At 39.7% G+C, this 13,260-nt stretch overlaps 2 protein-coding genes across 4 annotated transcripts; both read left to right on the top strand.

Moving 5' to 3' along the window:
* Positions 1–30: 30 nt before the first annotated feature.
* Positions 31–7,656, top strand: LOC129109755 (protein rapunzel-like). 3 transcript variants are annotated; one of them, XM_054621882.1, is made up of 4 exons: positions 31–49; positions 995–1,073; positions 3,748–3,833; positions 4,923–7,656. In XM_054621882.1, exon 4 carries the CDS (start codon positions 4,973–4,975, stop codon positions 5,654–5,656), a length of 684 nt encoding a protein of 227 aa, XP_054477857.1. In that variant the 5' UTR covers positions 31–49; positions 995–1,073; positions 3,748–3,833; positions 4,923–4,972; the 3' UTR covers positions 5,657–7,656. The 3 variants fall into 3 exon arrangements, with proteins under 3 accessions (XP_054477857.1, XP_054477858.1, XP_054477856.1); XM_054621883.1 differs by having other exon boundaries at positions 35–53; XM_054621881.1 differs by lacking the exon at positions 31–49 and adding an exon at positions 746–853.
* A 4,280-nt stretch (positions 7,657–11,936) lies between these two features.
* On the top strand, positions 11,937–13,260 carry LOC129109172 (protein rapunzel-like). Its single transcript, XM_054621175.1, has 2 exons — positions 11,937–12,430; positions 12,570–13,260. Exons 1-2 carry the CDS (start codon positions 11,937–11,939, stop codon positions 13,258–13,260), a joined length of 1,185 nt encoding a protein of 394 aa, XP_054477150.1.

The following is a 13,260-nucleotide window of genomic DNA, read 5'->3' as shown; positions in this document are numbered from 1 at the left end:
TAAGGATCCATTGGATTTGGCTGCATGGATTTTCATATGTGGAGCCTATGTATGTATGTATGTATTTTTTTTTTGTGCTACTGGCCTAAATCATTGCTCATTCAGGTCTGGATACAGGAGCAGACAGATGAATGGTGCGTTTACAGCCCAGGTCCTGGGTCGGAAAAGATGATTTCAATTCGTGAGCTTCGCTACAGTGCTGTCATTATTAACAATAATACATATACAAGTAATAATAATTTATTTAAATACGTGAAATTATTTGCCTCACTGTCTAAAGCACCATCTGTGCCATTTGGTGTATTTTCCAGGATCCGATTTGACTTCAATTCGACGAATTTTTGAGTGAGGCCTTTACTTTTTTTTTGCACACTTGGTAATATTTAAACGGAATTATTATTATGATTACCTTTTCAGTAGGTTAAACTTCCATTTTTTTTTTCCTCAAGGAGGCTTTGGAGATCATTCTGTGCCTTTGGATGCACCTGTGCACTTTTGGAGAGGTCCATTTGGATCCATAGCTCTCTCTTTGCCTGGTTGGATTCTGCGCTCATGGAAATATTTTCCTTCCGTTTTTTTGGTCCAGTCCACAAGATAAGGGTCTCTTTGACTCATAAATACCATCAATGGGCTATTTGCAGCCTCCCAAAGATGCTCCAAGGCTTGGCAAACGCACAAAAAGCAGCAGAAAGCGCCTGATTGCTCAGCTGCGCACTGACTGGCAATTGCTCTTCAGTATCAACTGTATGAGTACTAGATGGGCCAGAATAAGTTGAAACAATAGGGGTGGGACATCGTGTATTTGAGGAGTGGGATTTACTGTTTAATGCTATTGGCATGCCATTTTAAAATGGTAATTTGGAGCTTAATTGTATTTGGAGCCCAAAAGGGCAATTTCTGGGTTTTGGGGGCCATATGGGCTCTTTAGAATTAGTTTAGTCCAATTTGATCACCCCTACATATTCAACATACATGGAAGTGTCCTTTTTTGCAGGGATTGCTGGGAAGAAGAAGGAGGCTACCGAGAAAGGGACTTTGGAGAGGGAGGTGTAGCAACAGCCACTCTCAAAAAGGTAAGAAATCCTCTCTTCTGCTGTGGCCAATGGTGCCCAATGTTGGCTGAGAGGCACATGGAGACTATAAACTCCACATTTTGGCAGAGAAAGTGAAGTTTTCAGGTATATTTTGGTGTATTTGGAGTGTTATAGATCAGGGAGGGTCAGGGCATTATGGAGTGCATTAACAAGGAAATATGGAGGCACGGCTAGGGGGAGCCATAGCTGGGCCGGGAGGCGGCGGCCTGGCCCTGAGCTGTTAGGAGAGGGGATGTTATGCTTTGTTTAAGTACTCACAAACGGAAGAAGTCCGGAAGATACTTCATTGTTGCATGTTATCTTTCATTAATAAAGTTATTGTCTGAACTGTACACACCCTTAGAAAAAGTGTCCCAACTACACAGTCTGCAGAGAGAGAGAGAGCAAACTGTCATGTGACATGAATAAGGGCCAGGAAAGCATTCAAATAAGTCATGAAAATGTCAAATATGTACTAAAGGGACACTTTAAATAGAACATAATGTGTAGAAGTGGGTTGGTATAGCTATGCTGCTATTATAGAAAACATTCAAGATGGCCACTCCACTGCAGGGTGGACAGGTGAGAGCAGCCTGGCACTTCCTGGTTAGACAGATGAGATGTTTTGTTTACAATCAACACAAAGTCAAGCAGGTTTTTTCCACCAACAGTGGCTAAAACTTGAGATTTTCTTCCAGTTTGTCTCTAGACTCACAGTATTTTGCGGAAGCTGAGTCACTCAGTGATAACTTTAGGACTGAGACTTTCTCCCTGGAATGTGGAAGTGCCATATTTCCTTTAAAAAGGGCCATGCTGCTGGAGAGCGCTGATTGGTTAACTCAAGAACAGCTGTATTTGTGTCTTATTTATTGATCCTTAATTCATATATTTTTTAATCAACATAGAAAACCCAATACGAGTACACATCAATTCTTAATTGTCTACAGGTTGATTAAAACGTAGATTAAGACAAGTATGTGTAGGCGAAGAGTCAATTTAAAAGGTCATCTTTAATTGCACAAAGGGTTAATTGTATCGTTGCAGATTAAAAATGCAGCTGCAGTAAAATGTCAGAGTCACCAAAATCATCCAATTTGTTATTAAATATAGCTCAGATTAAGTAGTATTAAAAAACTATCTGAAATGTTATGGTGGTATTGTTCTAGAGAGGTAAACTGTGTAAAAATATAAACTGCAATTAACCCTTTCATTACCTGCCTCTTCTTTTGCAGTTTGCAGAACTGTGTTGAGACATGGAGCACTTCTGTTGTGGGTCATCCTCTGTGAAAACAGGGACACAATAATTAAAATATACCACACATGAACTTAATTTGAGGAATATATTGGCTGCAAAGTTGCAACTGTGAAGCAAATAACCCTTTATATCGGCAGTCATAATAGGAAAAATGAAAAAGGACATTTATAGACCAAGCAGATGTCTTTCAGAACAAACGTAAAGATGATGTCATGCAAAAAGAAAATGACAGGATTTAACAAAAGTGAGAATTCAGAAGCATCTTATGTAGATTTCATCTCAATTTACAAGATTGTTTATGTGAAGGTTTCAATAGTATTTAAATAAAGTGAGACATTTGCTCCATTTTTTGTTGAATTTGTGCATTTAAGCACATCATCTACAGTTAATCAGAAGCTGAAGGGTTAAATCCTGCTCCAGAGCGTCACTGCTTTTAGTCCACAGTGATGGTGCTGAAATCAGGAGGTGGATATTATGGGAGTCTTTGTCGTTTTAGGTTAAATTACCGCCCCCTCTGGTGGACACGGGTATTTCAAAATAAAAAAAGGGACGAAAACAAAAGAGAAACACACACCAGCCAGTTGATCAGGGTGCCTGGGTCTCACTGCCTGTTTGAACTCGCATGGCCTTGTGGTCATCGGCTGTGTGGGTCCCCAGTGTCATTACACCACCTTTTTGTTATGATATCTTTGTGGCTATGTTGTAATCTCATAGTGGTATGTGTCTGTAGTACATAGCACGCTTGCCGAAACCATAACTGACTTACTGAGGTGTAGTAGAAGATAACAGGATACTGTTCACACTGCTATGAACATGAGTCCTTGAAACAGCTCGGTGTCTGACGTCAAACTCTCCTATATTATGGATGAAAAATCAGGTGTCAGAGCTTTTACTGCTCCCTCTTTGTAGCCCTGCAGCTCATACACATTTTACTTAAAAACTTCAAAATCCTGCCTCTCAAGTATCTTTCAATCATATCGTGTGTTGTATGGTAGCTCTTGTTATGTACTAAACAAGTCCTACAGCTCAGTAAGCCGTGGCATATTTGTCTTTCCACCGAACTGCAGCACCCTGACCCGCCCATTAGCTCCTGCTTGCGTCTCAGCATGCCTTTCCTATTTAGGTCCCTGTGTACGGCTTCTATATCGCTGCTGCTGAGGAGCTATCAGCTCCGTCCATAGAAACACACAGAGAGCAGCCTGGTGCTGAAAGGCTCGAGTGCTGAATGAAGCTCCGTCACACAGAAGCAGAGAGGCTGTTAACTCCTTCACTGCTAAAAGCTGCAACCAGCAAGGGGACAAGAATCTGTTCACTTCCTGGTTCAAAGACAGAATGAATCAAAATCTGTAATCTGCAACTGCTTTGTTGGATATCTTTTTTTTAAATTGTGTTTGAATCTCTGTTTGTCTTTTGTTTCAGGAATCAGAAACCTGATCAGGACCAGAGTTTATTTCTCACTGTGACATCTCCAGGACGAGGTTCCTGAAGAAGAGAAGAGATTTGATGTAAGAAGCTACAAGTCTTCTCCGACTGTTAAAGATTTAGTTCACCATCTTTTGTTCAGATTTTCTGTGAAGCTGCCATGAAAATACTATTCTCTGTGGCTGTCAGAAGACTTAACAGGATGAGAGGAACTGGAATAATCAGTGATAAGCTTCTGTGGAGCTGAACTGAATACAAGTTAAAGAGTGTAAAGAGTGTCAGCTCCATGTTATTGTTTCTATTAGATACGTTTTGCTTACAATCTTTAAGCAGATTTACAGAGCAACTGAGAAGTGGACTCAGCTGATTTATGGCTGTGAAACTGTTGGTCAAGATGAGCCTTTAGACCAGAACAATGGACAGTTTCTCATCCATTTTTCATGGCTGTCAAATGAGTTCTACACATGGATTTATACAAGAATCTCATAACTGTTAATAACATTGCCTATAATCTGTCCTTTGACTTTTTTGATCAATCGTTTTGTTCATAAAATGTCAGAAAAAAGCCCATTATAATTTCACAGAGCCCAAGTTGGCGAATTCAATTACTTTTCTCATCCAACCAGCAGCATAGCGAATTTCTAATTTAATACCATTTACGACGAAACAAGCATGAAATCCTCACATTTGACAGGCTGGAAGCAGTGAATGTATGGACAGTTTTTAACAATTAATGAAATCAATTTAAAAAAAAAAGCTTCATTCCTTGGTGACTGATTAAACAACTTATTGCAACTGCAATTATAATATTGAATAAATCACTTAGGAGCATATTACTGAGGTTAAAAACAACATGGTTTTGATATCATGTAGTTCATTCTTGATGGCAAACACTTTCTAGTTTACTCCAGCAAATAATTAGAATTAATTAATTAAGAAGTGTAACAAATTGTCTCTATTTTCCCTTAAATTAAAGCTCCCTCCACAGCCACATAAGACAATGTACAACTTCCAAGAGCTGAGTAGTACTCCTTTAAAATTGGTGCAATGCCCCTTTAATACTACGCTCAAAACTGTCCCATGAACAAACAGAGTGCCTCGCTTTAATAAATGACACTGCAGCATCCTAAAGACCATCAATAATAATAAACTATGACCTTTCTCTTTCACAGACGATAACATCTGCACACAGAGCCCTCAACATCTGCACCACCAGAACAACATGATGGAAGAGGAGATCATCGAGGACCGGGCCAAGCTGAAGCAGGGCCTGGTCAAAGTGCTCCAGTGTGTGGCCACCATCTCCTCGGCGGCAGCTGTGGTTAACCCCATTTTTGGCGTGGCCGGCTCCCTGATCCGGGTGGTGCTGCACCACGTCGACGACGAGGACATCCGCACCCTGAAGCGCGAGTTCGGCTCGGTCCACCGGGCGCTGGACGAGCTCTCTCAGATGAACCGCAACACGCTGGTCCAGATCAAGAAGGAAACGCTGGACGGGCAGTACTGCTGCGTGGAGGAGAACCTGAAGAACCAGTTCAGGAAGTTCATGGAGATGGTGGAGGCGCGGCCGGACCTCTGCGAACGCAAGAAGGACGACTTCGAGGTGAGCTACGCCAATGACATGGGAGACCAGAACCTGCACACGCTCTATGACGGCGTGGTGGGCAAGCCGAAGCTCTTCAGCAGACCCATCCTGGAGGTGTACCTGAAGCACTCTCAGGGCGACCGCCGCACCATGGAGCGGCTCTGCACACGCCTCACCTACCTATTCTGCATCGGCCTCATCGCCTTCATGGGATACTCCACCATCATTGGGGACGACGAGGAGGGTCTGAGCGAGGAGTGGGCCGAGAAGATGGAGAACGTGCAGGAGAAGATGCAGGAGGCTCTTTCCAGGTGCAAATGAAGAAGAAGCCTCAAGAAGAGATTATTTTTTTCCTTCTCTGCTGCTTTTCCTTCAAAGTCAGGACCCACATGTCCGCCGTCCCTCTGTAACTGCTCCCTCTTAGCTTTTCTCAACTATTTGTCCAAACTTCTGTCTTTGACTCACGGGCATGTTTGTCTGTAAATGTTAAGTCAAGTAAAGTCAACTCAATTTATGTCACAATATTTAGTTTGCACCACAACTGGCTCAACTTCACAGATAAATTCCTCAAGTTAAGTGATGAATCTGCATAAATCGCAGTGGTTCCAATTGATACAGAACATTTAGAAATAAATCAACAATGGTATCATTACAATTAATCACAAAACTACTCTGAAAGCCACATTTTGAGCAATGTTATGACATCACATGCTATATATATACATATATATATATATATATACATATATATATATACATATAAATATATCACATTAAACATCACTAACATCTATGAATAAGGCTTTAACAGAAATGTACCCAGATTCAGTGTGATTGCAATGCATCCTGCCCATTAAGCACTTTTTGAAAATATTTGCCATTTATTGTAGATAATTGAAATTACTCGTATTTTACTACAAGATAATCAGTTGGTTGGAATGTGCAACTGATCAAAACAAGAAATTAGCTTTAGGCTGCTGTCATACTGCATACTACTACTAAGACATACTTTGTTTACAAACAGAGGGAGTTAAGTTATAACTATAATCTATAATATAAATAAGCAAACCAAAACAAGGAATAGACATCCCAAAGTTCCCATAGCTATGAATGTAACTACAGACATAAAATCATATAATCATCATCACACTGCCATGTGCCACATATACTGTATGTGTCTCGTGCATGGTGTTCATGATACACTATGCATACTTGTTGGTGTCGAGCACGAAATTTTATATAATTTTCCACTAATTTCTGATGCTGCTGTACGGAGTTATTTTTTTATCGTGAACATTTGCAGTTAATTATGAACTATTAACAGCAAACATATAATCTGGTTTGTTGTAACGCTACACGTGGCCAGTCACTTCCCCACAGATAAAAACACTAAGTTCAATTTGAGGTCAAATTAAACAAAAACACCATATACGCTTCTATTTTAACTACCAACAATTGTTTTATGTTTATTCACAACTGATGTATTTGACTTTCTAAAGGTGGTATTATTGGAAGTTCTAATGCCACTGGATGATTCCTTCCACTTTAAACTTTATTTTCTTTTACATGTGCGGGAGGTGCAACAAGTCTGGTTGTAATATATAGATACAATTATCAATGGGTTTCTTGGGTGTGAGGTGGTTTAGAGCCTAGAAACATTGAATATCCATTATTAGACTTTTATTTTATTTTTTTATTACAGTTATACTTCCACTCACATGACCAACAGTGCCTAAATGTGCCAATAGTTATGTATTATTTTTTTTATTATTTTTAGGGTTTTTGTCATAATCATTTAACTATATGATTGTGTAAGGCATTGTGTTTTGAATGGTCTTTACACTACAGATTTAAAACTTGGGGTTGTAATATTTTTGTAAATGTTTGTCTTTTTTTATTGTTTTATCAAACTGGTGGTATCAATAGTCCCAGGTGGGTTTAGATGGCTTCATCCGGACCGTTCAGAGTCAGCAAAGTAGTAAATTAGAACAAAAATAAATATCGGATTGTCATTTATATCTTTCAAATATATCAGTTCTCAATCTTTTTTGTTTCTTTATGTCCAGCCTGTTTTACTCATTCTTTCAACACATAACTCTGTCCTAAACTGCTTTATGGTTCTGTGGCATTGTGCCATATCTCCTATTGTTACAACAGATTCCATAAACTCTTCATAAACTTTCAAAATGCTGTCGATATGGAGGAATATTACATGAACCTCTCAAAGGCTTTATGTAAAATGCCATATATGTGAATATGTTGCCTTTTTTTGTTATGAATCTTTGATGCCTGGTTGTATATGTACCACTATAAATAAACGTGAGAGAATAAAACTGATACGGAGTAGTCAATTATTTAAGAACTTGACTGGTCTGCAAAGAGACCCGACCCTGACCCCATCCAACACCTCTGGGATGAACTGGAACGCCAACTGGGAGCCAGTGTCTGACCTCTAGTGGCCAAATGGAAGCAAATCATTTCAACCAAGCTCCAAAATCTTGAAGATAGCCAAAAAAGAATGAAGGCTGTTGTAGCGGCAGACGGTTTTGGAATGAAAACTATTGCATACGGGAATAATGTTTGGGTGTCTATATACAGTACTTTTGGCCATATAGTGTATTTATCTATAGAACATTTCTAATGAATAGTTTTGAAAACACCATGAAAGCACAAAGCAACTGCCAAAAATACTTTGTTAGTATGAGTAGAAAAAATATATATACAGTACCAGTCAAAAGTTTGGACACACACCTTCTCATTCAACTACTTTGAAGAATCTAAAATATAAAACATATTCTGGTTTGTTGAGCATTTGTTTGTTTACCACATAATTCCATATGTGTTCCTTCATAGTTTGGATGTCTTCAATATTAATCTACAATGTAGAAAAAAATAAAGAAAAACCATTGAATGAGAAGGTGTGTCCAAACTTTTGACTGGTACTGTATATATATATATTATTATATATATATATATTATTACTGCTGTGTACAAGAGAAACTACATTTTCACTCGAACGTCTGGTGAAAAGAAATATTTTGTGTTTGCTTTCTAGCTTGGACATGTACACAGTCAAACAATCGCACCCTCTACTGCCAAACGGGTGCTAATGATAAATCACACTCATGCACTGAGGAGAAAAAATAAATAGAGAAAAACAAGACAAAACTTGAACAGTGAAATGAAAGTGGAGAAAATAGTTAAGTTTTATGGTTTTGCTTTTTGTTTACATTTTTTGTTTTTAAACTATTTTCAATCCCTATTAATTACATTTTTGTTGTTGGATTATTTGGATATTTTGTTCAGAGCAAATCCAATTTAATTTACAGACTAAAAAAAAAATTGTGATGGAAGCATCTTAATCTAGAATATCAGACACATATGGAACAATCAAGCAAGTAGCTTTTTTTTTTCCCCCACAGTTTGACAACTTCATATTTATTTAGTTTCTAATTGTTCCAACACTTATCTATAATTTATGATACTTACAGAGTAACATATTTAAAAAATGCTTATTGTTTTGTGTGACTGCATCATTGCAACACATTTTTATATTTTAAGAGACTTGTATTTTTTATTTTGGTATCTTTAAAAAAAATAAGAGCTCTGTATTGGTATCAAATGTGAATTTCAGAAAATGTCCTACTTTGTGCATTAGGAGGCCAATGAGCTAAGAAGGAACGTAAAGGTGCAGTTTAAGATTTGTACGCAAGAGGGCGTGAGTACTTCACTTGCTTCATCATTACACCTGTTTCCACTGAACTCCCCTCAGGGCCCCCCGGACTGGAGCATCACAAACTGACGAGCTATGAAATCTCACTTTATTCTTAGTATCCAAACAGATCAACTACAGAGGGCAATCCAAATTATTCATAGGATCAAAAGAGGGGGGGAATAGTTTAGCTCCGCTGAAGTGAAATGGGCACATGGCCTGGGTTCGTACCTCTGGTATGGTGTGGCCCTCATGCATCCTTTTCCAGCTGAACAGGTTTGGCTCACAGCTCAGAGTTGGGGAACCAAAAACAGGAAAATGTGCATTGCAGACTGAACGATGTCATGTGATGGAGCTCATTTTTTACCTCCATGACAGGAGCTCGTTTCTGAGAATCCATTTCCACCTGAATAAAAATAAAAATGTGTACTATTTAAGAAATTCAGATAAAAGTATTTGGCATTAAACGAATATAATCTTCACATGTGAGGTGCAGCTCTTGGTGGTTTGGAGGAGTAATGGTTTGCGTAATGATTGGGGGTTTTTTTTGGTGAGGGAGGCTCACAGATGGAGGGGATGTGAGGATGTAATCATCATAAAGTCATCTTAGTGAAACACGACACTTAAGTCGGTGTTCACAAAAGATTTTAAAAGCTTATTTTAAACCTGATATATTTGTGACAAATCTGAGTGGAGACACGCAGAGTTATATATAATAAATTCGCACCCTGAACATTAATATCTCCATTAATATGATTTAACAGATTCTGATTCTTACTACAGTGTATTTATTTCACGCCACAGCAAATCCAATTCAAGATTAACATAAGGTTATGGTTAAAATAAAAAAGAAATACTTATATCAATGTATTGTACTCAAACAATAAAAAGACAAAACGAATACATTTCTCAATCTTCTTACCTCTAGTTTGGATCCTTTCACGGTCAACAACATCTGAATCGCATGATGGTGATGATGAGACATTTGCACCAAGTGCGCAAAAGACCCCGCAGATAAAAAAACAAATCCGTCGAAGATATGTTGAAAATGATGAACAGCAAAACAGAGAATTTAATTCAGCTCCGTTTTGGTGACAAGAGACTGAATCTTCCTTTTATGCTGCAACGAAGACTGAGAAGAAAATGGAACCCGACCACATATGTCACCTCTTGCAGTTTGTCTGTCTGTCTGTGTGTGTGGGTCTCTCTCTCTCTCTCTCTCTCGTTCTCCTTCCTTCTCTCTCTCTCTCACTCCTTTGCAGATATTGAGTGCGCATTTCTTCTTCCTCTCTGGATTCTGCTTTTGGACCCCCCTCTCCTCAGCTCCACAGCAGATGAGAGAACCGTGGGAAAATATTCAAAACTTGCAAGAAAAAAAAAAAACCAAAAGAAAAAAACTTGTTTGCAGCTGTTGGAGCTCATCAAGCGAGAAGGAGCAGCAGATTTATTTCCAGTCAGGTACAGAAAAAACAGTATTGTTATCATAGGAATGTGATGCATGTCCTTATCTCCCATCAGAGGGGGTCAATATGCTGCAAGGTGTGTCCGTTTAACATGGTGCAGCTGATTCACATGACAATCCTTTTATATTTTGAAATGATTTTTTTGGCATATACACTATGTCTTTATTGGATTAATTGATTTTTCAAATGTATGCTTATTTGTGACTCTTCAATATAAATATAGAAAATAGCATTTTTAGACAAACCAAATTAATGTCGATGTTTAATTTGAGGGGTTGGGTGACGCAGCATCTGGGGTGCATCCACACAGACAAACCTCTCCACAGAGAAGAGGTTGTTTATCAGGTTGTAAGTGAGGATTAAAGGGTGTTTTTAAACCTGGTTTGGCCTTGGTCTGTTCTGTTCCTCTCTGAAATGAGTCATACGCAGACCCAAGGACATTTGTGTCATTTTCTCATCCAAGTAATCTCATCCCCCCCATTTTGTTTATATGACATCATTACCTGCCTCCTTCACCATGTCACAGCTGGCAGGGTCAAGGTAACATTTCTTATATTAAATCCAGCATTTATTAACATTTATCTTTATCTCTTGAAGTATCAAAAACAGAGATTTTGTCTTCCGTTTCATTTTCATTTCATCTTTTTTTGCTAGAAAAAATGTAGGGCTACAGCAATTGTTTTGTCTATCAAATTGTCAAAAATAGTGAAAATGCTCATTAGAAGAGAGTACTTTGTCAGTTCCAAATGTCTTGTTTTGTCCAACCAACACTCATAAATGTAAAAATATATTTAATTTATGATCACAAAAGACAAAGAAAAGCAGCAAATGATCACCTTGGAGAAGCAGTTAGAAGAGACTGTTTGGCATTTTTGCTTGAATGAAATGAATCAAGCAATAGATGGATGAATTGTTTCAGCTCTGGAATAGTTTGATAACTATTCGACAATGTATTTTATAACCTTCAAGGAGAAAGCATCTTTTGTGTTAATACGAGTGTGTCTATTTTGAAAAATCTCCTATTCATGAGGAAAAAGAGAGATTGTTATTTTTCTGTTTTTTTATCTCATTTTGGTTTTTTTCATTTAAATACTAAATAGTTGTCTATAAATGATTTGAATGCAACAATCTGAGAAATTTAGAGGGAAAAATCACTGTTTGGTGGAGCTGCTCACAACTTATAGACCAACACAACCTGTGAGACGGGTCGTTGTTTGATTATAGTGGGTCAGAAGCATAAAATGGTTGAAAACCACTGTATTAGATGATAACGGCCAGTCCTTTGTCATAATTGATGAAAACATCTATTTTTCATCAATAATTTAACAGTATAAAGACTTTGACCCATTTTGTCACACGCTTCATATCTTCCTCCCCAATTTCTATTTGATCTGACACCAGTTTCTGTCCCTCTGTGTCTCAGAACATGAGCAGTTCATTGGAGAGGGTTGTGGCCCAGAAGAAGGAGACCATCGAGGCAGTGATGGATATGTTTGAGAAGGGGGCCGAGGTGTTGGCCAGCGCTGTGGGAGAGCTCTTCCCCCTCTGTGAGGCCGCCGCCCCGGTCCTCCGCCTGGCCTTAGACAATGCCCAGAGCAAAGAGGTCTTCTACGTCAAAGAGCAGTTCCTGACGGTGAGGAACAAGCTCGACGTGCTCTCCAGCCAACTGGAAGACATCGACTGCGAGATCAAGAAGGGGAGACTGGATTCCCAGTACTTTTCAGTAGAGGAGAACATTAGGAACCAGTTTCGGAAGTACATGGACATCTTGGAGGCAAAAAAGAATTTCAAGGAGGTGAAGACCAGACTTTTTGTGGACCACTTCGCCAAAACTGGAGGGGAGAAGAACCTGTTTGTGCTGTACGATGCTCTGATGGGGACAAACAGCTTTGGAGAGTCGGTTTTAGAGTTGGTTGAAAGGTAAATTCTGGATCTTTGCAGCTGTTGTATCGGTTCTACTCTCATGCATGCTTCTGACACCATAATCACTGCAGGTTTCTCCGGATTGGAGCAAAAGATACACTTCAATTTAAATGTAAATGGTTCCTGTGTTTTGCAGGTACGTAGCGAGGAACCGTCGTCTCCTGGAAGATTTCTGTGTCCGGTTGAAGGAGCTCCTCTGTCTGGGCCTGATTGCTCTGTTGGGCCACTGCGCCTTAACCCAGGGCCAAGAGGTAGAAGACGAAAAAGTCCAAGAGTGGAGCCTCAAAATTGAAGAAGTAGAGTCCAAGATGAAGACAACCATCGAGTCCAGCATCGCCGCCTTCCCAGAGCAAGCAAAACTAGACGCTCAGCGCGTCCTGCAAGAAAAGGAAGAAGAGAACCTGCAAGAAACGACTCAGCAGCTCCTTGAGTTCTTGGTGAAAAAGTACGATTGGGTCAGCTGGTCAGTGCGGCTGATCAACCATTCAGGGAGCACCTACCGGAACTGGAGAGCAGGGGAGCACTTTCACCACGTGGCGGGGCAGAACTGGTTCGAGGTGCTTCAGGTGAACAACATCAACCTGGTGGTGTCGTTCAGCACCAAGCCACAGCCGGTGCCACGTGACTGCATCAGGCAGGTGATGGAGGGCCAGGGGAAGAAGGGAAACGCCCCGGCGGTGGTGGAGGTGTTGGAGAAGCAGCTGTGCGGGTTCGTTGTTCACGCCGTCAGTCGCCACAAGGAGTCTGCAGCTGCGTGGAGCTTTCCAGAAGACTGCCACTACTGGGAGAGACACAAGAATGTGGCTGTGTGTGTGCACTCAGAGTGA

Source organism: Anoplopoma fimbria, chromosome 20, assembly GCF_027596085.1.
Source record: "Anoplopoma fimbria isolate UVic2021 breed Golden Eagle Sablefish chromosome 20, Afim_UVic_2022, whole genome shotgun sequence".
NCBI lineage: Eukaryota > Metazoa > Chordata > Actinopteri > Perciformes > Anoplopomatidae > Anoplopoma > Anoplopoma fimbria.
The sequence above is the reverse complement of the archived record's forward strand: the minus strand, read 5'-3'. Positions and strand labels throughout refer to the sequence as shown.